This window comes from Salmo salar, chromosome 18 (genome assembly GCF_965601325.2).
Source record: "Salmo salar chromosome 18, fSalSal1, whole genome shotgun sequence".
Classification (NCBI taxonomy): domain Eukaryota; kingdom Metazoa; phylum Chordata; class Actinopteri; order Salmoniformes; family Salmonidae; genus Salmo; species Salmo salar.
This window is the reverse complement of record NC_138308.1, coordinates 41538215-41563936: the sequence shown is the minus strand read 5'-3', so window position 1 is coordinate 41563936 and position 25722 is coordinate 41538215. Positions and strand designations below refer to the sequence as shown.

At 40.7% G+C, this 25722-nt stretch overlaps 3 protein-coding genes across 8 annotated transcripts in view; 2 read left to right on the top strand and 1 right to left on the bottom strand.

Moving 5' to 3' along the window:
- The window catches only part of LOC106577339 (paladin), a 173770-nt gene extending 159227 nt beyond the window's left edge, over positions 1 to 14543 (bottom strand). The window contains exons 1-2 of one of the 4 annotated variants that reach the window (XM_082964975.1): positions 14346 to 14534; positions 1908 to 3408 (exon numbers count right to left, since the gene is read on the bottom strand). The gene's annotated coding sequence lies outside the window, so the exon portion shown is untranslated. Of the gene's footprint in view, positions 1 to 1907; positions 3496 to 14345 lie in introns of those variants that run through there. The other 3 variants (XM_082964978.1, XM_082964976.1, XM_082964974.1) reach the window with 3 other exon arrangements.
- Positions 14544 to 19209, top strand: LOC106594691 (nodal homolog 2-A). Its single transcript, XM_045701093.2, has 3 exons — positions 14544 to 15724; positions 17388 to 18328; positions 18546 to 19209. The coding sequence occupies exons 1-3, from the start codon at positions 15454 to 15456 to the stop codon at positions 18696 to 18698; spliced, it is 1365 nt and encodes a 454-aa protein (XP_045557049.1). The 5' UTR covers positions 14544 to 15453; the 3' UTR covers positions 18699 to 19209.
- Positions 19210 to 19922: 713 nt separating this feature from the next.
- LOC106594692 (leucine-rich repeat-containing protein 20) lies at positions 19923 to 24485 on the top strand. 3 transcript variants are annotated; one of them, XM_014186087.3, is made up of 5 exons: positions 19923 to 20025; positions 21117 to 21209; positions 22788 to 22937; positions 23245 to 23412; positions 23750 to 24485. In XM_014186087.3, exons 2-5 carry the CDS (start codon positions 21140 to 21142, stop codon positions 23887 to 23889), a joined length of 528 nt encoding a protein of 175 aa, XP_014041562.1. In that variant the 5' UTR covers positions 19923 to 20025; positions 21117 to 21139; the 3' UTR covers positions 23890 to 24485. The 3 variants fall into 3 exon arrangements, with proteins under 3 accessions (XP_014041562.1, XP_014041561.1, XP_014041560.1); XM_014186086.3 differs by lacking the exon at positions 19923 to 20025 and adding an exon at positions 20263 to 20582; XM_014186085.3 differs by lacking the exon at positions 19923 to 20025 and adding an exon at positions 20628 to 20782.
- Positions 24486 to 25722: the final 1237 nt, after the last annotated feature.

Here is a 25722-nt window from a genome sequence, read left to right as displayed (position 1 = left end):
GCCCTCTTCCAGAAATATAAACCCCTAGTGGTTTAATCACATTTAAAAAGACAGAATGCCATGTTTTGACCACACTGCCCTCTTCCAGGAACACGTGGTCCTCTGTAACTCAGTTGGTAGAGCATGGCTCTTTTGCAACGCCAGGATAATTGGTTCGATTCCCGGGACCACCCCTTACATTAAAACATGTATGCACACATGACTAAGTCTCTGTGGATAAAAGTCTCTGCTAAATGTTATAATATTACTATTATTAAAATCCTACCTGTTAACTTTTGCTACCCAGTAATAAATGTTGAATGTGACTAACGGCACTCGTTAGTCACATTCCGTTCCCTCACGGTGGACTATATAGGGAATAGGGTACCACAGGGCACTGGCCTAAAGTAGTGCACTATATAGGGAATAGGGTACCACAGGGCTCTGGCCTAAAGTAGTGCACTATATAGGGAATAGGGTACCACAGGGCTCTGGTCTAAAGTAGTGCACTATATAGGGAATAGGGTACCACAGGGCTCTGGTCTAAAGTAGTGCACTATATAGGGAATAGGGTCCAAATAATGACACAGACCCGACACTCGTCAGTTAAAGCAGAGAGCGTTTTAAAAAAGGAATGGTAAATCTATTTTTGAACCAGCACTGTGTAATTTACTTTATTTCAAGATGGTAATTTCACATCCCCCTATGATTTCAAGGCTGAAGTAATGTGGCCTGGATGTTTTCTGAAACCCCAGAGAATGTTGCTGCCAACACTGTGCTGTCAGCACCGTGAGGACGTCGGACAACATTTCATGTCAGAACGAGGAGCTAAAAACCAAACTAAACCAGATTTGCAGAAACGCCTCTCAAATGCTTTCCATTCAACCCAAAACCACCTTGTTTCTCCCCTCAGCGGCTATTAAGAAGGTCAAGTCAGTTTACAACGTCCTCCACATGTAAACACCAGACTGGCAGAACGGCCTCACTACACTCACAATGCCTTGCTATACATCTTTACTATACATCTGTTCACATCATTGACTTTCACATCATTTCTTGTCGTGATGCGTGTCTTGTCCTATATTTTGATTTCATTTATTTGTATTTTTAATCCCATCCCCCGTCCCCGCAGGAGGCCTTTTGGTAGGCAGTCACTGTAAATAAGAATTTGTTCTTAACTGACTTGCCTAGTGAAATAAAAAGGTTAAATAAAAAGTTCAATAAAGGTGCAATAAATACAACATTTGAGAGACAGCTTGATAGGAGTTATTGTCAACTTGGTATGCTCTCCCAGCATGCTCTGCATTCTCAGGAGTAAGGAGGACTACCTAAAGATAGCACAGTGGTGATGTAATGATCCCAGATCAGCAGGAAATAGGGAGGACAGAGATGATCTATCCATCAGTAACCACCACTTGTCATTGTGTTCCAAGACCCCAGCAGTATGGAGGCCAGTGCTGGTGACTGGCTGGTCACTGCACTAATGTTGTGTACAACAGGTCGTCCTTCCTTCTAAAACACGGGTGGGCAGCTTTCAATACTTTAAGTGTGTAGGTTCACTATGCATACATTTACAAATAACCATGGCATGGTAATCATGCATATGGCATTGTGGGGTACGCCGACATGACATTCTGCCGTCTGGAAGGACAAGCATCAGACAAGACACCCTTCCACATAGTATAGCACGGAATCTCCCTACATGTCATTCACATGTTGTTGACAGGGACAGACACGGAGCGTTTCTGCAACATGCTCAGAAAGACCTGTCAGAATGATCCCTCTGAAGGTGCATCGTTTCTCCCTGAAGTAGTACTGAACTGGTAACCCAAGAGAAACAGAGAATAAAAGCCTTGCAGTACCTGTGTCCCTGAAGTAGTACTGTACTGGTAACCCAAGAGAAACAGAGAATAAAAGCCTTGCAGTACCTGTGTCCTGCTGCTGCACACCATCCAGGGGGGTGGAAGTCTTGAAGATTGAGAATAAAACAGGACAACAGTTTTTGTCTCCGTCAGACTGACATTCTTCCAGTCCACTCTGCTCTGCTCTCTGTGGTTGTCGAGGCTGGCTTCAGTCCCCTCTGCTCTGCTCTCTGTGGTTGTCGAGGCTGGCTTCAGTCCCCTCTGCTCTGCTCTCTGTGGTTGTCGAGGCTGGCTTCAGTCCCCTCTGCTCGGCTCTCTGTGGTTGTCGAGGCTGGCTTCAGTCCCCTCTGCTCGGCTCTCTGTGGTTGTCGAGGCTGGCTTCAGTCCCCTCTGCTCTGCTCTCTGTGGTTGTCGAGGCTGGCTTCAGTCCCCTCTGCTCTGCTCTCTGTGGTTGTCGAGGCTGGCTTCAGTCCCCTCTGCTCTGCTCTCTGTGGTTGTCGAGGCTGGCTTCAGTCCCCTCTGCTCTGCTCTCTGTGTCTGTTCAGGCTGGCTTCAGTCCACTCTGCTCTGCTCTCTGTGTCTGTTCAGGCTGGCTTCAGTCCGGTGGTTGACTGTGCCTGTTCAGGCTGGTTCCAGTCCGGTGGTTGACTGTGCCTGTTCAGGCTGGTTCCAGTCCGGTGGTTGACTGTCCCTGTTCAGGCTGGTTCCAGTCCGGTGGTTGACTGTGCCTGTTCAGGCTGGTTCCAGTCCGGTGGTTGACTGTGCCTGTTCAGGCTGGTTCCAGTCCGGTGGTTGACTGTGCCTGTTCAGGCTGGTTCCAGTCCGGTGGTTGACTGTGCCTGTTCAGGCTGGTTCCAGTCCGGTGGTTGACTGTGCCTGTTCAGGCTGGTTCCAGTCCGGTGGTTGACTGTGCCTGTTCAGGCTGGTTCCAGTCCGGTGGTTGACTGTGCCTGTTCAGGCTGGTTCCAGTCCGGTGGTTGACTGTGCCTGTTCAGGCTGGTTCCAGTCTGGTGGTTGACTGTGCCTGTTCAGGCTGGTTCCAGTCTGGTGGTTGACTGTGCCTGTTCAGGCTGGTTCCAGTCTGGTGGTTGACTGTGCCTGTTCAGGCTGGTTCCAGTCCGGTGGTTGACTGTGTCTGTTCAGGCTGGTTCCAGTCCGGTGGTTGACTGTGCCTGTTCAGGCTGGTTCCAGTCCGGTGGTTGACTGTGTCTGTTCAGGCTGGTTCCAGTCCGGTGGTTGACTGTGCCTGTTCAGGCTGGTTCCAGTCCGGTGGTTGACTGTGTCTGTTCAGGCTGGTTCCAGTCCGGTGGTTGACTGTGTCTGTTCAGGCTGGTTCCAGTCCGGTGGTTGACTGTGTCTGTTCAGGCTGGTTCCAGTCCGGTGGTTGACTGTGTCTGTTCAGGCTGGTTCCAGTCCGGTGGTTGACTGTGTCTGTTCAGGCTGGTTTCAGTCCTACGTGAAGCGGTCGCTCATCATTAACACCTCCTTACAAAGAACGGACGAGTCAATGACAGAGCTCTTCAGTCAGTCAGGATGCAGTGGAGAGGAGTGGCAGGCAGACAGACAGCTAACTCACCACAGAGAGAGAGAGAGACACAGGAGTAGCAACGACTAAAGAACGACACAGCTCAGGAACAGACAGATTGTGACAGGGTGTGTTCGTGTGCACATGCATTTGAAGAGGATGTGGGGGAGGACTCAGTGCTTACTACTCATCAGCCAGTTCATCATCATATCACCCGCTTGGGCTCCTGGAAACAGCATGCCTTCTACACAACGACAGACAGCACAGAGAGACAGCATGCCTTCTACACAACGACAGACAGCACAGAGAGACAGCATGTCTTCTACACAACGACAGACAGACAGCACAGAGAGACAGCATGCCTTCTACACAACGACAGACAGACAGCACAGAGAGACAGCATGCCTTCTACACAACGACAGACAGACGGCACAGAGAGACAGCACAGACAGACAGCAAAGACAGACAGACAGCAAAGACAGACAGACAGCAAAGACAGACAGCAAAGACAGACAGCAAAGACAGACAGCAAAGACAGACAGCAAAGACAGACAGACAGCAAAGACAGACAGACAGCAAAGACAGACAGACAGCAAAGACAGACAGCAAAGACAGACAGCAAAGACAGACAGCACAGACAGCACAGACAGCACAGAGAGACAGCACAGAGAGACAGCACAGAGAGACAGCACAGCACAGACAGACAGCAAAGAAAGACAGCACAGAGCCTCCATGCAGTCTCAAACACATGAACTGAACTCAAATGACGTCTGTGGTAAAAAATAATAATAATAATGGTAAAAATTGTAAAAAGAGACCAAGCACACTGCAATCTATGTTCCCATCATGGTTTATCAGTCCCAACGTTTCCAAACGTCACCCTCATCGTTACTGTATACTGCAGAACTACACAGACACACAGCAACCTAGGGAGATGGGTAATCACAGCACCCAGCTGAGAGGTAACCAGCACGTTGTTGCTATCGCGTAATGTACTGCCACGTACTAATTACTTCATTCATTAGCAATTAACGTATGATGTCATTTCATCTCAGAGGGTAAATAGACTTCCAGCTGAGATAATAGGAACAGCAGGCTTGGAACATCTGCTGCAGGTTGAGCTGTATACACAGGGCTGTGTGTCTGTGTTCTGACTGGAGGATGTAGTGGTAGTAGTAACACATCGTGTCATCTCTAGTCCACACACACACACACACACACACACACACACACACACACACACACACCCCCCCCCCCCCCCCCCCCCCCCCCCCCCCCCCCCCTGAGGTGGAGGAGCAGGAAGTGTAGCTCAATCAAGAAAGGATCTGTGATGACGTCAAATCTAATTTCGAAATGCTTACTGACAAGCCCTTTCCCAACAAATCAGAGTTAAAAAGCAAGAGAAATTTGTAAAAAATACAAAAAGGAAATAGTAACACAATAAAATAACAATAATGAGGCTATATACAAGGAGTACTAGTGCCTCTGTAGTATTATAATAATGAGGCTATATACAAGGAGTACCAGTACCCCTGTAGTATTATAATAATGAGACTATATAGAAGGAGTACCAGTACTCCTATAGTATTATAATAATGAGGCTATATACAAGGAGTACCAGTACCCCTGTAGTATTATAATAATGAGGCTATATACAAGGAGTACCAGTACCCCTGTAGTATTATAATAATGAGGCTATATACAAGGAGTACCAGTACCCCTGTAGTATTATAATAATGAGGCTATATACAAGGAGTACCAGTACCCCTGTAGTATTATAATAATGAGGCTATATACAAGGAGTACCAGTACCCCTGTAGTATTATAATAATGAGGCTATATACAAGGAGTACCAGTACCCCTGTAGTATTATAATAATAATGAGGCTATATACAAGGAGTACCAGTACCCCTGGAGTATTATAATAATGAGGCTATATACAAGGAGTACCAGTACCCCTGTAGTATTATAATAATGAGGCTATATACAAGGAGTACCAGTACCCCTGTAGTATTATAATAATGAGGCTATATACAAGGAGTACCAGTACCCCTGTAGTATTATAATAATGAGGCTATATACAAGGAGTACCAGTACCCCTGTAGTATTATAATAATGAGGCTATATACAAGGAGTACCAGTACCCCTGTAGTATTATAATAATGAGGCTATATACAAGGAGTACCAGTACCCCTGTAGTATTATAATAATGAGGCTATATACAAGGAGTACCAGTACCCCTGTAGTATTATAATAATGAGGCTATATACAAGGAGTACCAGTACCCCTGTAGTATTATAATAATGAGGCTATATACAAGGAGAACCAGTACCCCTGTAGTATTATAATAATGAGGCTATATACAAGGAGTACCAGTACCCCTGTAGTATTATAATAATGAGGCTATATACAAGGAGTACCAGTACCCCTGTAGTATTATAATAATGAGGCTATATACAAGGAGTACCAGTACCCCTTTAGTATTATAATAATGAGGCTATATACAAGGAGTACCAGTACCCCTTTAGTATTATAATAATGAGGCTATATACAAGGAGTACCAGTACCCCTGTAGTATTATAATAATGAGGCTATATACAAGGAGTACCAGTACCCCTGTAGTATTATAATAATGAGACTATATACAAGGAGTACCAGTACCCCTGTAGTATTATAATAATGAGGCTATATACAAGGAGTACCAGTACTCCTGTAGTATTATAATAATGAGGCTATATACAAGGAGGACCAGTACCCCTGTAGTATTATAATAATGAGGCTATATACAAGGAGTACCAGTACTCCTGTAGTATTATAATAATGAGGCTATATACAAGGAGTACCAGTACTCCTGTAGTATTATAATAATGAGGCTATATACAAGGAGAACCAGTACTCCTGTAGTATTATAATAATGAGGCTATATACAAGGAGTACCAGTACCCCTGTAGTATTATAATAATGAGGCTATATACAAGTAGTACCAGTACCCCTGTAGTATTATAATAATGAGGCTATATACAAGGAGGATCAGTACCGAGTCAATGTGCAGAGGTACGAGGTAGTTGAAGTACGGCTGGGTGATATGGCCAAAATATCATATGGTAATTTTCACATTTTGGACGGTATGAGGGTATTTTATGTTGTTGATTAATAGAAGTTGTACATTTGCTTTATGAGTAGTGCGTGACCCGAGGGTGGGAACACATATATTATACATTATTTCAATGGGTCTTTCTCCATTCTGATTGGTTTATACTGTTCAATTCAACTTCAACCTAAAATTATTTCCTGCATTTCCATCAATTTCTGCATTTCCTGCACTCATTTGTGTAGTAGCACTGTCATTAACCACCCTGCCCTAGTGTGTAGTAACACTGTCATTAACCACCCTGCCCTAGTGTGTAGTAACACTGTCATTAACCACCCTGCCCTAGTGTGTAGTAACACTGTCATTAACCACCCTGCCCTAGTGTGTAGTAACACTGTCATTAACCACCCTGCCCTAGTGTGTAGTAACACTGTCATTAACCACCCTGCACTAGTGTGTAGTAACACTGTCATTAACCACCCTGCCCTAGTGTGTAGTAACACTGTCATTAACCACCCTGCCCTAGTGTGTAGTAACACTGTCATTAACCACCCTGCCCTAGTGTGTAGTAACACTGTCATTAACCACCTTTATTAGCATATTGTTACACAGTCCTTCAGTAATTACAATGACTGTTGTCATTAAGCTCTGCAGCTCTCATGGAAAGTGGACTCGGCACACTGAGACCAGCATGTCAAACCAAGACTGCCCTGCCTCCGATATTCATCTTTCTACAGAAGAGAAAAGGAGCAGAGCAGAAGTGAGACGTGAGAGGACCGTTACAGCACATCTTCCATGACGGGACAGAGCAACATTCTCTCCACTAAGCTGTTTTACCAGTCAAAACCAGCAGGATCAGGGTAATGTCCCCTATCTAAGTTCCCGACATCCTGCCCTGGCCAATATCCTTCTAACCCATATCCCCATGTCCAACATCCTTCTATAATTTAACACAATGAATCCCTCCCTCCAGCTCTCCTTCCTTTTCCGCACAGGGACTCAGTTCATTCTCCCCAGTGGCACAGCGCTGACACCTGTGTTTATAGTGTACTCTGTCTACAACCTAGACAGAACTATGCAAAGACCCCTTCTCCAGACAAGAATGTAAATAAAAGAGTTCCAGACAGGGAGAACAAGGTTCTGCTTCACAACCTCAAAGTATCACAGTATTTGATTTATTAGGAGAGAATAGAGCAGAGCCGCTCTGGAATAGATGGAGGACAATATGCTGAGAATAGAAACAGGAATAAAACATTTAAAAGAGAGAATAGAGTGCGGGCAAGTCAGAGAACAAACTAGCAGGATGTCTCTAGTGTAACGTCCCCTGAGACAAAAAGGTTGGAAATATATGTTGTAAGTATGTCAGATAATGTAGGCTAGAACATTTAAAAACACTCAGAGCTGATGTTACGCCACCTAGTGGCAGAAACCACCATTGCACTACCTTGGCTTGGACATAAAAACATTATTCCAGAATGGCTAAGGAATTGATGATGGTAAGTAAATAAATTAGGGCTGACCCCATTTAGTCGACTGGTCGATTGGTTGAACGAGATTTCTTTAGTCGAGCAGTCGCATTTAAAAAAAAAAAAAAAGATTTTTTTTTTTAACCTTGATTTAACTAGGCAAGTCAGTTAAGAACAAATTCTTATTTTCAATGACGGCCTAGGAACAGTGGGTTAACCGCCTTGTTCAGGGGAAGAACAACAGATTTTTACCTTGTCAGCTCGGGGATTCGATTGTACAACCTTTTGGTTACTAGTCCAATGCTCTTACTACTAGGCTACCTGCCGCCACTTCCACGGGACAGTTGAGCTAACGTAGGCTAATGCAATTAGCATGAGGTTGTAAGTACCAAGAAAAATTCCCAGGACATAATCTTTCTACCAATATCAGATATGTCTAAATTCTTGTTAATCTAACTGCACTGTCCAATTTATAGTAGCAATTACAGTGAAATAATACCATGCTATTGTTTGAGGAGAGTGCACAATGTTGAACATGAAAAGTTATTAATAAACAAATTGAGGCACATTTGGGCAGTCTTGATACAAAATTTAGAACAGAAACGCAATGGTTCATTGGATCAGTCTAAAACTTTGCACATACACTGCTGCTATCTAGTGGCCAAAATCTAAATTGCACCTGGGCTGGAATAATACATTAAAGGCCTTTCTCTTGCATTTAAAAGATGGGACAAAAAATACAAAAGAACAGGGTTTTTTTTCTTTGTATCATCTTTTACCAGATCTATTGTGTTATATTCTGCAGCAGAGGGAGCAGAGATGAGGAAACTGCCCTTGCCTTAGCCTAATTGTCTAAGAAAATTGAGGAGAGTGGAAACCAAGTTAATTAGGTCTACAATCAATTGCCTAACTGTATAAATCACTCATATATATCTACATAAATAATACAGATATTGCTTCTGTTGCCTGTGAGTGTTTGTTTAATAGCCTACTGATTCCATGAGCATCAAGCCTCGCAACGGCAAAATGTCAGATAAAGCAATTTCACAGATTCGGCTGTTTTTAAATGCTGTAATAAAGGCTTTACAACAACAAAATATGTTAGAACAGACTAGTATTACTTAGAATGTATTTAGTGTTGTTTACACTGTTCCAAACAGGCAGACAAATAATATTGTAATCGAACAGCACCTATTTTTTTTATTATTATTTAACTAGGCAAGTCAGTTAAGAACAAATTCTTATTTACAATGACAGCCTACCAGGTAACAGAGGGTTAACTGCCTTGTTCAGGGGCAGAACGACAAATTTTTACCTTGTCAGTTCGGGGGATTCGATCTTGCAACCTTTTGGTTACTAGTCCAATGCTCTCGCCACTGGCTACCTGCCACCCCATCTCCTTATTATTGTTACTATTACTATTACTACTATTATGGTCATTATAATAATAAGTAATGTCATTATTAGCCTTTGTATAGCAGCCTTGTATAACCAACATGGAGCTGTAGGCCTAAGAGTGTGTCCTGTTTAGTCTGAATACCGTAACTTACATGGGCATATATTTTAATATATAGGCTACTGTATCAATCATTCATTTGTTCATGCCATCATACAGCACACAAGACATTTATGCTTTGAAATGCAATCAAGCATTTTGGGGGGGGGGAAGCTTTGAATAATTAGCCTAAACAATGAATTAAACCACAATTCACGAATACATGCAACTGTTTTCAGTCTGCTGTAATAAAGGCTTTATATTTCTCCTTTGTTTTCCGTTAGAACAGACTCTCTGGTACACTTCTTTATATAGGTCGACCGATTATGATTTTTCAACGCCGATACCAATTATTGGAGGGACAAAAAAAACGATACCGATTAAATCGGCCGATTTTAATAAAAAAAACACGACAATTACAACAATAGTGAATAAACACTCATTTGAACTTAATATAATACATCAATAAAATCAATTTAGCCCCAAATAAATAATGAAACATGTTCAATTTGGTTTAAATAATGCAAAAACAAAAGTGTTGGAGAAGAAAGTAAAAGTGCAATATGTGCCATGTAAAAAAGCTAACGTTTAAGTGCCTTGCTCAGAACATGGGAACATATGAAAGCTGGTGGTTCCTTTTAACATGAGTCTTCAATACTCCCAGTTAAGAAGTTTTAGGTTGTAGTTATTATAGGAATTATAGGACTATTTCTCTCTATACGATTTGTATTTCATATACCTTTGACTATTGGATGTTCTTATAGGCACTTTAGTATTGCCAGTGTAACAGTATAGCTTCCGTCCCTCTCCTCACTCCTACCTGGTCTCGAACCAGGAACACATCGACAACAGCCACCCTCGAAGCAGCGTTACCCATGTAAAGCAAGGGGAACAACTACTCCAAGTCTCAGAGCGAGTGACGTTTGAAACGCTATTAGCGCGCACCCGCTAACTAGCTAGCCATTTTACATCGGTTACACCAGCCTAATCTTGGGAGTTGACAGGGTTGAAGTCATAAACCGCGCAATGCATTGCGAAGGGCTGTTTGAATGAATGCTTACGAGCCTGCTGCTGCCTACCACCGCTCAGTCAGACTGCTCTATCAAATCATAGACTTAATTATAATATAATAAACACAGAGAAATACGAGCCTTAGGTCATTAATATGGTCGAATCCGGAAATTATCATCTTTTCTTTCAGTGAAATACGTCACCGGTCCATATTTTATCTAACGGGTGGCATCCCTAAGTCTAAATATTCCTGTTACATTGCACAACCTTCAATGGTATGTCATAATTACGCAAAATTCTGGCAAATTAGTTCGCAACGAGCCAGGCAATGAACGCAAGAGCAGTGACACAATTTCATGTTAGCAGGCAATATTAACTAAATATGCAGGTTTAAAAATATATACTTGTTATTGATTTTAAAGAAAGGCATTGATGTTTATGGTTAGGTACATTGGTGCAACGACAGTGCTTTTTTCGCAAATGCGCTTGTTAAATCAACACCCGTTTGTTGAAGTAGGCTGTGATTCGATGAAAAATTAACAGGCACCCCATCGATTATATGCAACGCAGGACACGTTAGATAAACTAGTAATATCGTCAACCATGTGTAGTTAACTAGTGATTATGTTAAGATTGATTGTTTTTTTATAAGATAAGTATAATGCTAGCTAGCAACTTACCTTGGCTTCTTGCTGCCCTCGCGTAACAGGCTCCTCATGGAGTGCAATGTAAGGCAGGTGGTTAGAGCGTTGGACTAGTAACCAGAAGGTTGCAAAAACGAATCCCCGAATCCCCCCTGAACAAGGCAGTTAACCCCCGTTCCTAGGCCGTCATTGAAAATAAGAATGTGTTCTTAATCTGACTTGCCTAGTTAAATAAAGGTGTAAATATATATATAAATGATATTACAAAAAATAAAAATAATAAATAAATACATTTAAAAATCGGCAAATCGGTGGCCAAAAATACCGATTAACGATTGTTATGAAAACTTGAAATCGGCCCTAATTCATCGGCCATTCCGATTAATTGGTCAACCTCTACTTCTTTAGTGTTGTTTACACTGTTCCAGATGGTCAGTAAATTATAATATGGTAATCTACCAGCACCTGTTTGGCACACATAATACTCACACAACGCCTGCTCCTATACCCTCCTTTATCTGGATCTCCTGTAGTTTCTACAACTAAGTCAAATGTCTTCAACAGATCTGACTTCCCCTCTTCCTCCTGAGCAGCCACTAAACAGTCGCCCGCTTCGAGTTTCTTTTTTTACAACGTCCTCCGCATCCATTTTGCTATCATGTGATACTGTGTTGGGAGTTTGTTATAACCAAATGTATTAATGTGATTATGATGTGCTATAGGTCAGGTCCTATTGGTCACATGAAAGCAATGCTTATGTGTTTCACAGAAAGAGATCAAAGGTTGAGGGAATAGTGAATGTTTTGTCTAAACTAATGAAGGATTTTGATGAGATAACTTTTCAGTCATTTGCTGTGCTGTGGTGCCTTTTCTCTGCAGTAGGGAGGAGAGAGAGACAACGTGCACCAGTCACAGGCACTCGCTGTCATTTTCTAACACAGTGTGACCATCGGGCTCTTTCTTCAAAATCATCTGCTAAAATGGCATAAATGTATATTATTACTTAACACCATATTCTTATACAAGACAGAGCTTGACTATAGAACCGCCACAACATGGAATAATTTCAAGCACCTGCGATGAGTCACCTACTTACACTTAATAATGAGATCTTCAACAAGGTGCCACAACAAATCATCTACAATTAAATGTGATTGACGGCAGGGAATACATTATGTGCTTTTAAAATCATTGGAGATTAGAGGACCCTTAAGTGCATCAAATGCCTGTTCGTGTACCAGTACACAGAGGAACACTAGGTTTAAATGGCACCCTATTCCCTATATAGTGCACTATATACACACACACACAGTTTACCAACATTAGGAACACCTTCCTAATTTTGAGATGCACCCTTTTGCCCTCAGAACAGCCTCAATTCGTTGGGGCATCCACAGGGATGCTGGCCCATGTTGACTCCAATGCTTCCCACAGTTGTGTTAAGTTGGCTGGTTGTCCTTTGGGTGGTGGACCATTCTTGATAAACACAGGAAACTGCTGAGCGTGAAAAACCCAGCAGCGTTGCAGTTCTTGACACACTCAAACCGGTGCTCCTGGCACCTACTACCAAACCCCGTTCAAAGGCACGTACATTTTTTATCTTGCCCATTCACCCTCTGAATGGCACATATACACAATGTTCTCCAGGCTTAAAAATCCTTATTTAACCTGTCTCCTCTCCTTCATCTACACTGATTGAAGTGGATTTAACAAGTGACATCAATAAGGGATCACAGCTTTCACCTGGTCAGTATATGTCATGGAAAGCGTAGGTGTTCCTAATGTTTTGCACTCAGTATATTGTGAATAGGGTTCCATCAGAGAGGAAGCCTGGGGAATAGTCTCTTGACTACCAACAAGAGCCCTATAGTAGTTGGTCAGGTCCAACTTGGCTTGCTTTTTGTTTGTCTGGTCAATAGAGGTCAACAGCTTGTAGTCCTAAAACCCGGAAATTAGTTACGTCTGGTTCGTTCAGCCATCCCTATGGGAAATATTTATGGGGAAAGAAAAGGGTTTTTGGAATAAATTCTGAAATTAAGTTCTGAGGTTAACACAGGTTTAGGAGATTGTATTCGTTTTGTGTTATGAGATAATCAGTCAGTTCATATGACATTTTTATTATGAAGCCTTTGTGGGGTTTTTTTTTAAATAAATTACATACATTTTAAAAAATTCACTAAAAGTGACGTTGGCTGATGAAGATGATCTCATAGAAAATATTTTTTAAAGTATGAGATCTCCTAAACCTGTGTTTACCACACCTTATTTTCGGCCAAAAACGCCATTAATTTTCCCCCATAGGCTTTGTCCAAAGAACCATGTCGGAGTTAGTGCCTACAGAAAGACGCCATTTCTCTCTCTCTATGTGGCTCCTTTATTTTTGATTAAAGGAAGGGGAGGAGCAGGGGGGTGTCAACAACAGTATCGATATGTTGTAATGGCTTGATTGATCTTCATAATCACTTTTCATTTTGAGTTTGACAAGATTAAAAATGTAGCGCCTAGTCTCAGTGTCTATGCAGCGTAACGGACATTAAACAAGATCTTGCTTTATTTGATGTGCCTAATTCGAGAGCTTGGCAAATCACTCTATTAGGTTTAAACGGGAGGTTTAAATGGGGGTTTAAAAGGGACATCAAACGTAAAGGACATTTCAATTGCCGTCCAAATCACCTGCTCTATTTACATAAACTTAGTCTAACAAACTAATCGCTAAATACTGACCTGTTGTATTTGTAGCACAGTAACGGACCTAAGAGGTGTTAAACACCTGAACAGGTCTACTGAAAGTGTAAAAGCCCCAATAATCATTTAGTCCACCGAAGAGTTATCATTTGAATATTACACACCTATTAGCCAATGAACAGCGTCCCCATCTGTATGACATGAATTCCACCCCCCAGCCGCCATGGACAATGAATGATAGGTTGGCACGTCAAACAAGTTTACTGGAACAATTTAAACCATTTCGGGGCTACATCAAACATGACTGGGTCGACATACAATAGCCTATCGATGGAGACTGGAGGAGGCATGGAGGGAGGGCGGCCAAGCCAACCACATGCCACAAACTGCAACTTTATACCACATTTGATTTTGTTTGATGCAACGTAGTCGTGCACTGACCGCGCGTACCGACATGAACACACACACGTCACATTTGGCTAACATATTCACATAAACACAAACTCGAATACGGATGTTTTACAGTTTAGCCTACCAATGTGCGCGTGGACACGGGAAACGAGACAGGACTGTAAAAATGTACTCACCATTTCACTCGGAAGAACCGTGTATGCTCCAAAAATCACTCATTAGTCGGATGTTTCAATAAACGTAGGAAACGTGATTTAAAGCAGCGATTTGTGTTTTATTTCAGGGATAGTTTCTTCCACGTATTTGTCTACCTATACGGTCCTTTCTCGCAGATTTTCGGAGGAAAGGATTTCCACTATCTGAATAAAAGCAGGGGCTGGGCATGCGCACTAAGAGGAATGGTTTTTGTCCGTTGAGCGTTCAATCCACTGTTCTTTTCACGCCGAGACGCAGAGCGCAATATTTATAATAGTCTATAATAAAACACAAAAAGACAGCACATCTCCAAAAACATAGAATTGTATTTGCCCACACAGGCCTATTGATATCATGCTATTAATGGAGGGTTTAAATGGGGGTTTACAATAACATTGCCCCTCGAGCCTATTTAAAGTATACATGCCTAAACTGAAGAGAAAGATAAATGACCTAATGTTTTTCCTTTTATATCATAATAAATAAGATTATATAGACAGATTCTAGATCAGAACTTATAACTCTGAGATGCTTTGTGGATACGGGCCCCGATTCTAGATCAGAACTCATAACTCTGAGATGCTTTGTGGATACTCCCAGATATACTATGAAAAACATATGCGAGAAAGACTATATAGGCTTATGTCCATAGAATGAATAGTAATCTTTTGTCATAACCAGCTTGCTCTTCGTTTTCAGAAAGCAGAATGTATAGGTTTGTCAAATTAAAACCCTTAACCCTAATCTATAGCCTAACTGATTGATTGGAATGAATATATTTCATATGGAAAGTGAACGTAGCTGAAGGCTGATAAAACCAGGGGACATTTGAAAGAGCTATTGATGAGAAAGGTGCTACTGGGAACCTTTGCTCACTGGTCGTTCTAAACACACGTCATCCAGTCATTGGCTTGGGCATCTCATTAACAAGTGAATGGATGATGACCTGCCTTGCCACAAGCCTTGAAGACGCATGTCAATTTCCTTTAATGTTCGCGGCTACATGTTAAATATGCGTGGTGCGGGAGGGGTATAAAAAGCCAAGTTTATCTCAACCCACAGAGGAATCTGTCATCCAATTTGACCAGCATGCGTTCATTAGGCGTTCTAGGTGTAGCACTACATGCCTCTCTGCTCATACTGCTTACTCAAGGAATTCACCAATCTAGAGATGGAGTTTATCACGGGACATCACGACGCTTTGCTATAGACCACCGTCCACCTGGATACCATCACCTGGCACCGAAGTATATGATGCACCTTTACCGGAATTACAAGTCAAATCTCACTCGGCCTATAGACGTAATGGAGAAGAGCATCGCAAAACAAGCAGACACAGTCAAGAGTGTGATGGCAAAAAGTAAGATGGCATTTTTTATAGTATAATAGCCTATAGGCATATTTATTCATTCGTTTAGTAGGGCATATAGGCTATATTCTTGACATGTAGCCCATACTGCCTGCCAGAATTTAGTTTAACACAGGAGAAAATTATAATAAATATCCTGTTTACGGCCTTTTATAATAGTTTATGGCCTATTGCCTAGCCTCCTCTAAGACTAGTAAATTAAATTTTGTTTTGCGCTATTTTTTGTTTGCATTATTTTTATTCTTCCAAAAAAGTTAAGAGATCATTTTCTTGCTATGTTTGCGCACCACAGTGGCTGTCAAATCTCTCCGCCAGACGATCTCAAAGCGCTCCAATCCACATTCAGTTGTGTCGGCCTGAATAACCGTACAAGGATCAGCGTGTGAAAAGGCTGGTTTTCAGCCTAATTCTCAAAGCAAACCTCTTTTTTTCTTTAAATGGGAGATGTTGATTAGAAATGTTGCCAGACATGCCTATTCAAATCTGTTGTTAACTCAAATCAACAAGTCCCCTCAGTTCTTTTCACACTTCACTTGATTAGATTAAAGTGATGACCTAGACCCACATCTCGGGTCAGAGCGGGATTTTAACAACCTGTACCCTACATGTTCCACGGACCGCTCCGCTCCCAACACCACTAAATCTAATTTAACATCACTGCTAGGTGTTATAGTTGTTAACTATTTGTTTGAATGGAGGATATGCGGAAGCCGAGCTAAGGACGTGTTAAATGATTGGTTTCGATCCGGTGTTTACTTTGAGTGGATTAGTCCTAGCCTCGTCCTCATGTCGTTGTCGTTGTGTTATCCTTAATCTTCATAGTTTTATTTCCCCAGCCATCAGATCTGAGCAAAACAGACCCATAAAGGAATGTAGATGTTTTGGTACAGTACCTTTAATCAACAAATAGACTATCAATTGCAACAATACATTACATTTGAACAATAGTACAATAGTCTTTAATCTTCTTGATGAATTATGTACCACACCTCCAATGTCTTGTTCTTCTTTGCATCACAATTCATGTCCTAATTCACACATGTTGATGTTGACCCCAGCCGATGGTAGATTCATCCACAAGCTAGTTGCCTAGTTACATTGAAAAACATGGTTGGAATTTCTATTTGCAAACATGCTTTACCTAGATCTAAAATTGTATTTCTTTAAAAATATTAAAACAATATTGTTTTTAGAATACAAGCATGTCTCATTCAGACTACTTAGATGTAAACCAGAAACAATATGCTAAATATTCTGCCTGAATTGCTGTCCAGAATTGAATAGAATTTGGGTATTCCTCCTAAATTAACAGTTTATTCATCAGCTCGATGGTTCTTTAAAAGCTCTTTTTACCAGTAAAAACAATTAACATGAATTATTATAATCTATTTTACCTTTAGTAGACCCTTAAAGGGTTTGAAAAAGGTGGGTGACATAAAAACTAATATTTGATTATATTTCTATATAGGCCTAATCTTAAAGTACTTAACATTCTATGGTGGTCCAGATGGATAACTTGGATGTATGTTTGTCTAATAGACATGTATGTGAAGTACTTAGTTGACATGAGACCAGACCAGATGATAATGTTCAAAGTAGTCAGTACAAATGTTGAAAAATCTGTTTTTTTTCTTCTTTTTCTTCTTTCCAATAGGTTTATTTCACAGATCCCGACGCTGGACTGCAACCTTTGACCTGACCACGTTATTGGCCGACGACCGGATCCAAGCAGCGGAGCTCAGGTTCAGGTTTCCCCGGGCGACGAGGGCTTCCAACATTACCGTGGAGATCTACCATCACCACGACTACCCGTGCAGGCAGACACAGGAGATCTGCCAGGAACACCAGCTGGTGGGATATCTCTCTGTCTCCTCTGTGATTAACTCCTCTCAGCACTGGAAGGTGTACAACCTCACTGATCCGCTGTTGAACTGGCTCGGCCAGGAACAGGTTTCCAGGAGCTCAAAAAAGAGGAGATCACCAAACAAGACAAAGAGAGATGTGTTCTTCCCCAACCCTGTCCAGTTGGCTGGGTCTAAAACACAGCAGAACCCTGTCCAGTTGGCTGGGTCTAAAACACAGCAGAACCCTGTCCAGTTGGCTGGGTCTAAAACACAGCAGAACCCTGTCCAGTTGGCTGGGTCTAAAACACGGCAGAACCCTGTCCAGTTGGCTGGGTCAAAAACACGGCAGAGTCCGTGTGTGAGCGACAGAGCCTTGCTGGTTGTATTCTCTCATACAGGGTCAGAGGAGGGCTCCCAGGCCAAGGCTAGCCTCCTCCACACGGCTGAACAGTCCAAGTTCCTGTCCACCACCGAGCCCAAGAAGATCCGCAGGCCGAAGAGACACAAGAAAAAAAGGGGCCACTCAGGCCAGAGGGATCCACCGGACATGAGAGGTCCAGAGGTGTCCAGCGGAAACAATGAGATTGACCTGTCTCTCTGTCGAAGAGTTGATATGCATGTAGACTTCAATCAGATAGGCTGGGGGTCCTGGATCGTCTTCCCAAAGAAGTATAATGCCTATCGATGTGAGGGGATCTGTCCAAGTCCTTTGGGAGAAGACTTGAACCCAACAAATCATGCTTACATGCAGGTACGTTTCAATGTGTTTCTACAGGATTTTCCAAAATATGTCATAGAATATATTGTTTTCAAATGTACCTATACTGTTTTCAAATGTATCTTAACGGTACAAAGCTCATTGATTATGTTACCATTGCTAGATACTATAGCAATGCTTCATACCTATTTGAAGTTGTTTGGCCATTTTTTTGCTCACAGATTGCTTCTTGACACTTTTTTTTCTCTAGAGTCTCCTAAAACACTACCACCCTGAGCGGGTTCCCTCGGTGTGCTGCGCCCCCACCAAGATGAGTCCTCTAAGCATGCTGTATTATGAGAATGGAGAAATGCTGCTTCGCCATCACGAAGATATGGTTGTGGATGAATGTGGCTGCCTGTAGCCTCTGTCACAGGATTTAACCTGACCTTCAGTAAAGAAACGACCGGAGCAAAGCCTTGGGCCGTCTTCTCACAACTGCTTGAGAATGAGACTAGGCTACCACTCATCTCCTTTGGAAACACACAACAGAGGGTTCCGGAAACTTTAGAGTGGAATTTCACTGACAGAACTATTATCCAAGAGTCTGTATCAGATGGTTGAAAACAATAAGAAAACACTTTGTTAGTTCTTTGATTATTGTGACTGTGCACTCCTCAAGCAGTATGGCAGATGTCCTGTATGTTTAGAAAGCCTAGATATATACAGTATGGATTTTCTCTCAGAATGTGACTGATTTTATGTTACTGATTTTAGGAATCAGTAAGCGGACCTGCCATTTCATTATAAGTCATAGGAAATGGTGTTGTTCACCATTTAAGCACTGTTTATACTATAGTATACACCTACTGGGTGTAACGGAACATGGACATTATATTTATTGTAAATAATAATAAAATAAAGCTTGGGTATTTATGTTAATTTATTGCTCTCTCTGTTTTAGGAGGATTTCATCATAAATATGTTTATTGTAAAAATATTTTGTTAGCTGATTAAAGTGTATGTATTTTGTAGCTAATATTTGTCATGTTATTCATTCATTAGTAACATAACATATGCTTATGACTCTTGTCTATAAAAACCACGATATGTACATTCACTAGAATGACCTGTTGTGAACTCAGTTGTGAATATTCATTCATTCTAATTCTATGGGTTCTGGAGTTCTCTGAGTTGAGCGATGCACCATTCTGGATTGTTGGAATATTTACCTGAAACGACCACACTATTATTAGACTGACAAGTGGGGCACAAAAAAAAATCGAATAATTCCTGACACAAAATAAACAAAGGTGGATGGAATTTCAGTTTTTACAATGATCAAAAACTATTTTTTTCCCCTTCTCAAAATCACCAATAAATACACAAAAGTTCAAGAATATAAATACCTTTTTCTCACTATAAATAGCCTACTTCTCAATAACTAAATCAGATATCAAGTACTAGGTAATAACTCATGTGTAACTGGTGAGAACGTGCAACAAGGACATTTTGAAAAAAAGTACATTCACTAACAGCATCTTCTGGCCTCATTCACCTGGCATCCTATTCAGCATGATTGATTTAATGTTGAATGAACAGAGAGTACGTTTCAATACATGCCCATTGTCTTCAGGTCCATTGACAAAGAACACTGAATAGTTGACCAATCAGGGGTTTTCCAGAATAGTGGCTGTGGCAGGACAACTCTGTCATTACACAGCGGGCTAAGTCCTAACCAGGATCCCAAGGTAGGTCAAACTCTGAACTTCCATTTTTATACTGTTATAACTCAACAATCAGTTCATCTAGTTGTATATGTGCTATTAGTGCTGAGACACTGTACACTGTGATGGCACAACTTGATACAACCTGACACCCGTTACAGCCTGATATTTATACAGATCAATCCTGCGTAAGACATGGGCAGAATTTAAATCTGTAGTCCTTCGCAGTTCTCTCTCTGAAACTTCCTTGTGCGCCTTTGACTCTCGTCAATACGGTAGCTTGTACTGTAGAAGCAATATAAATATTGATGGAAACAAGAGGCTAAAATAGTGTCTTTAAACTCAAATTACGCACAAAAACAAAACTATTTTAAAGTATTGGACTGATTTTAACAATAACGTCGGAACAGGTAATCTGAAAAGTGCATCGATTGACTTTAGTTCAGTGTATCCTCTTCGGCTAAAAATACTCTCTCGCCAAATTTGACGGTGGTTGTTTGAAAATGAATGGATTTGATTGGACGGAGTCTTGACCTGACTTGCTAACATTTCCAGCTGTCAAACACAGTTCAAGTTTAAGGGTAAGTTGATCCACCTCCCGTCATACAGTATATGCTGATTCTATTGTACAATCTATTATACAGATCTCCACCCGGACGTCGTTTGTGGAATTATGAGTAGGCTACATTAGGAAACTAGCAATTGAGCTATTACTACGAATTAAACTCGCTTTAATAGCTAACTAACTGTTGTAGCTCGCCTATAACTTGACGTGGGACAGGTGATGAAGTTATTCATGTGATTCTGTGTGAACTTTGTGAAGAGGACACAATGTTGCAGCAGTGGCTGACATATTGAACAAGATGCATTGTAACATTCTAATGTACTGTACAATAGAGGATCCTTGACACAAAATTGCAACTAGCAATCTTAGTATGCATGACCTGGTAACATATTGAAAATAGCTAATTACCAAATTGCATGAAAAAAAAAACTTGTTAACCTGATGAATGAATAATAATATTTTAATATGCCAAAGAAAATTCACTTGGAAATGTCTGGTTTGAAAATGTTTATCTGAAGTATTACAACGACTTCTCCCATCTCTACCCCAGGTGAGATTCGTAGACCGAGTATAATGGCAGAGGCTGTGGCCAATGTTGCCCGGAGGGTCAATGCAACAGTGGAAGAAGAGAAAGATACTCTGGGTAAGTTAATTAAATCCTCTGATTTAATTGATGTCTTCGTTATTTGTCACGTCCTGACCCTAGTAAGATGTCATTTTCTATAGTAGAGTAGATCAGGGTGTGACAGGGGGTGTTTTGTGTTTTCTATGTTTTCTATTTCTATGTTTTGTTCTAGTTTTTCTATTTCTATGTTGGGGTTGATCTCCAATTGGAGGCAGCTGGTCCTCGTTGCCTCTGATTGGAGATCATATTTAAGTAGGGTTTTTTCTTCCTGGGTTTTTGTGGGTGGTTGTTTTCCATTTTGTATGTGTTACCTGATGGAACTGTTGGTGGTTGTTTTTGCTACGTGTTTCATTAATAAAGTAAATATGAGCCCTCTACACGCTGCGCCTTGGTCCCCTTTAGACGACCCGCGTTACATTATTATTCTACAATGTAGAAAATAGTAAAAAATACACCTACTCATTCAAGGGTTTTTCTTTATTTTTTACTATTTTCTACATTATAGAATAATAGTGAATACATCAAAACTATGAAATTACACATATGGAATCATGTAGCAACCAAAGAAGTGTTAAACAAATTCTAATATATTTTAGATGTTAGTTTCTTCAAAGTAGCCACACTTTGCCTTGACGACAGCTTTGAACACTCTTGGCATTCTCTCAACCATCTTCATCAGGAATGCTTGTTTAACACTTTTTTTTGGTTACTACATAATTCCATATGTGTTATTTCATAGTTTTGATGTCTTAACTATTATTCTACAATGTAGAAAATAGTACAAATAAAGAAAAACCCTTGAATGAGTAGGTGTGTCCAAACTTTTGACTGGTACTATATATTATAATATTTTGTCTAATTTTCATTGTTGGTCATAAAAGACTGTAAAAACAGCAGTAAATCAACTCCAAGTAATTTTAATTGAAGAAATCTGTTTCCAAGTATTCCAACACATAATAGAGAGACATGCGATCGTTTACAAATGTAAGCAAGGTTCGAAATGATTATGTTTTAGTCAAACATTATATCTGTTTAGGCTTCTTGCAGTCAATTTGCAGTCTACAAACTATTTGTAATTATGTTCCGGCCCCCCGACCATCCGCTCCAGGAGAATGTAGTTGATGATCCCTGATCTACTTGTACATCCAGTATGTTGAGTCTTACTACTTTCGGCCAGCAGATGACAGTAATGTGTTACCAAAAGCTCTACTTCCAGGATGATATTATGTTGTCCTCTCAGCCTGACTATGGGAATCCATTATATTCTTGTGAACTTAATTGCATATTTGACATAAGAAGCAGAGTGTTGCAGTGATGTTAGATTTGAACAATGATTGGAGGTATGACTGTAAAGTTTATATTGAAATAACCTCTTCAATATAACACTAATCTTCTAATATAACACTAATCTTCTTCAGCTTTAAGCCATGCTTTCTCATATCTGCATCCCAAATACCACCCTATTCCCTATGTAGTACACTACTTTTGAACAGAACCCTATGGGCCCTGGTCAAAAGTAGTGCACTAAATAGGGAATATGGTGCCATTTGAGATGTAACCATGGCCATTCCTAATTGTTCTCCTTTATTTCTTTAGATCTGTCAAACTGCAAACTGATCAGTTTCCCAGATGGTGTATTCAGGGTCCTCAACAGCGTTGCAGAGAAGATACACATCATCACATTGGCTGACAATGAGATGAAGGGAGTTACTAGCAAATTCTTCAAAACCTTCACTCAATTGAGAGGTAGCTATGCATGCATGCATACCCCCTGGGGCCAGTATAGCAGCCTTACACTAGCCTGGGGCCAGTATAGCAGTCTAACACTAGCCTGGTGGCCAGTCTGTTTCTGTTCACTTGCCAGCACCTTACGGAATTGTCATTGGCTTGGCAATAACATAATGGAGTAGGCAAGAGCACAAACAGATCTGAGACCAGGCTAGCCTAATATAACAATAATCAACAAATATTTGACTGAATGTGTTGAATCTGTGCAAGGAATATTCAGGTAAGATAGCTAGTAATTTAGCAGTATTTTCCAATACCTTTTCAGAACTGGATTTGCACGGCAATGTAATCACTAAACTGCCAGATGTAGTTGGGGATCTGCAACATCTGACCAGCATCAACTTGGCCAACAACAAGTTGTCTGTCTTCCCTGAGAGACTGACGGAGATCCAGTCACTGGAAAGAATCAACCTGGAAGGGAATGACATCACTGGTAAGATGGAGTCAGTGCTTCATTCCCATTCTCTACCCTTCTTCCAAGGATTTAAATGCATTGGATTGGTGTTACAATTGGCTGGAGGAAGTTAATACCGTTGGATTGGTGTTAGAATTGGCTGGAGGAAGTTAATACCATTCGACTGGTGTTAGAATTGGCTGGAGGAAGTTAATACCGTTGTTTAATCCGTGAGAGAAAGTGAGCAAGTGCAGAGAAGTGGGAGAAGTGTGGAGAATCAGGAACCAGCCATAATGACGCCTTTAGTCTCTTGTGAACATTCATTGGCTCTTTCTCAAATGTCTAAAAATGTGTCTTCTCCTCATCTCTCCCACAGAAGTCCCCATGGAAAAGTTGCAGGCCATGCCAGCTCTGAAGTGTATCAACTTGAAGTCAAATCCTTTGGACAACAACTTGTTAACTGCCATTCAACAATTTCCTCAAACATTTGAAATTCAAACTACAACAGACAACTAAGACCTTGTTTTCTTCTAAGATGGACATTTTATCCACACCTAGAGACAATGAAGATTGCATGCTGTGCCTTCAGACTTTTTCAATAGTACAATTAGTTGCTTTTGATTCTTCAGAGATTCAATTGTTTGTCCTCTATTTCATGACATTTTTTCCCCCATCATGTTTGCTGTATGGGAACTATCAAACTTGAGGCCTCTCCAGAACAGAACACGTGAGCCTACTGAAGTTGCTGCCATTACTAAAAGTCCATTTGAGTTGGGCTCAGTTCAGAGATGACTAGATGTTGCTGTTTACACTTTTCAGTAGCCTTTCCAGAGTGCACCAAGAGCTACACCTAGTACATAGTCCTTATTAACAATGGGCTTCAGTGTTTTCATCATCAAAGGAATGGCAATTAGGTGCTGTCTTTTTTAAATAATCTTCAACCAATCATCATAACTGGAGAGATGTGCTGTCCCTCCTTTTGTAGATGACAACTAAATCAAGCAGTCTGAGTTCACTGGCGTCACCCACTTTGGAGCTTCACATGCCCCTGTGAATGGACTTCCTTTACTCATTTAGAAAACGCTCAATAAATATTATTATTCCAAATTGTATTTGATCAGCTCCTTGGATTAATTTGCTTGCTAAATGTAGTGTATATAGTTTGATTGATTGTTACAGTACCCCGTTGTGTGGAAATGTAAAAAATATATATATTATATTAAAGTTGGAGACTTTCATAAGAGGGATGATGAACCAAGGCCAAATTCAAGGTAAGGAGTTGAGACCAGATAGCCCACCAGATAGGCAGATAACTGCATAACAAATTCTGTGCATGAAAACTAAGTTATTATCTGTTTTCAGAGCATGAAGACTAGGTTATCTGTTTTCAGAGCATGAAGACTAGGTTATTATCTGTTTTCAGAACATGAAGACTAGGTTATTATCTGTTTTCAGAACATGAAGACGAGGTTATTATCTGTTTTCAGAGCATGAATACCAGGTAAATATCTGTTTTCAGAGCATGAAGACTAGGTTATTATCTGTTTTCAGAGCATGAAGACGAGGTTATTATCTGTTTTCAGAGCATTAATACCAGGTTATTATCTGTTTTCAGAACATGAAGACTAGGTTATTATCTGTTTTCAGAGCATGAATACCAGGTAAATATCTGTTTTCAGAGCATGAAGACTAGGTTATTATCTGTTTTCAGAGCATGAAGACGAGGTTATTATCTGTTTTCAGAGCATGAATACCAGGTAAATATCTGTTTTCAGAGCATGAAGACTAGGTTATTATCTGTTTTCAGAGCATGAAGACTAGGTTATTATCTGTTTCCAGAGCATGAAGACTAGGTTATTATCTGTTTTAAGAGCATTAATACCAGGTTATTATCTGTTTTCAGAGCATAAAGACAAGGTTATTGTCTGTTTTCAGAGCATGAATACCAGGTTATTATCTGTTTTCAGAGCATAAAGACAAGGTTATTGTCTGTTTTCAGAGCATGAATACCAGGTTATTATCTGTTTTCAGAGCATAAAGACTAGGTTATTGTCTGTTTTCAGAGCATGAAGACTAGGTTATTATCTGTTTTCAGAACATGAAGACTAGGTTATTATCTGTTTTCAGAGCATGAAGACCAGGTTATTATCTGTTTTCAGAGCATGAATGCCAGGTTATTATCTGTTTTCAGAGCATGAATACCAGGTTATTATCTGTTTTCAGAGCATTAATACCAAGTTACTATCTGTTTTCAGAGCATAAAGACTAGGTTATTATCTGTTTTCAGAGCATGAATACCAGGTTATTATCTGTTTTCAGAGCATGAAGACTAGGTTATTATCTGTTTTC

Excerpts from the sequence above, each read along its gene's own strand:
- LOC106594691 (XM_045701093.2), top strand. The coding sequence starts at position 15,454 with ATGCGTTCATTAGGCGTTCTAGGTGTAGCACTACATGCCTCTCTGCTC. Across the intron at positions 15,725-17,387 it reads CAAGAGTGTGATGGCAAAAA|GTTTATTTCACAGATCCCGA; the intron begins GTAAGATGGCAT and ends TCTTTCCAATAG. Across the intron at positions 18,329-18,545 it reads CAAATCATGCTTACATGCAG|AGTCTCCTAAAACACTACCA; the intron begins GTACGTTTCAAT and ends TTTTTTCTCTAG.
- LOC106594692 (XM_014186087.3), top strand. The coding sequence starts at position 21,140 with ATGGCAGAGGCTGTGGCCAATGTTGCCCGGAGGGTCAATGCAACAGTG. Across the intron at positions 22,938-23,244 it reads AACCTTCACTCAATTGAGAG|AACTGGATTTGCACGGCAAT; the intron begins GTAGCTATGCAT and ends ATACCTTTTCAG. Across the intron at positions 23,413-23,749 it reads GGAAGGGAATGACATCACTG|AAGTCCCCATGGAAAAGTTG; the intron begins GTAAGATGGAGT and ends TCTCTCCCACAG.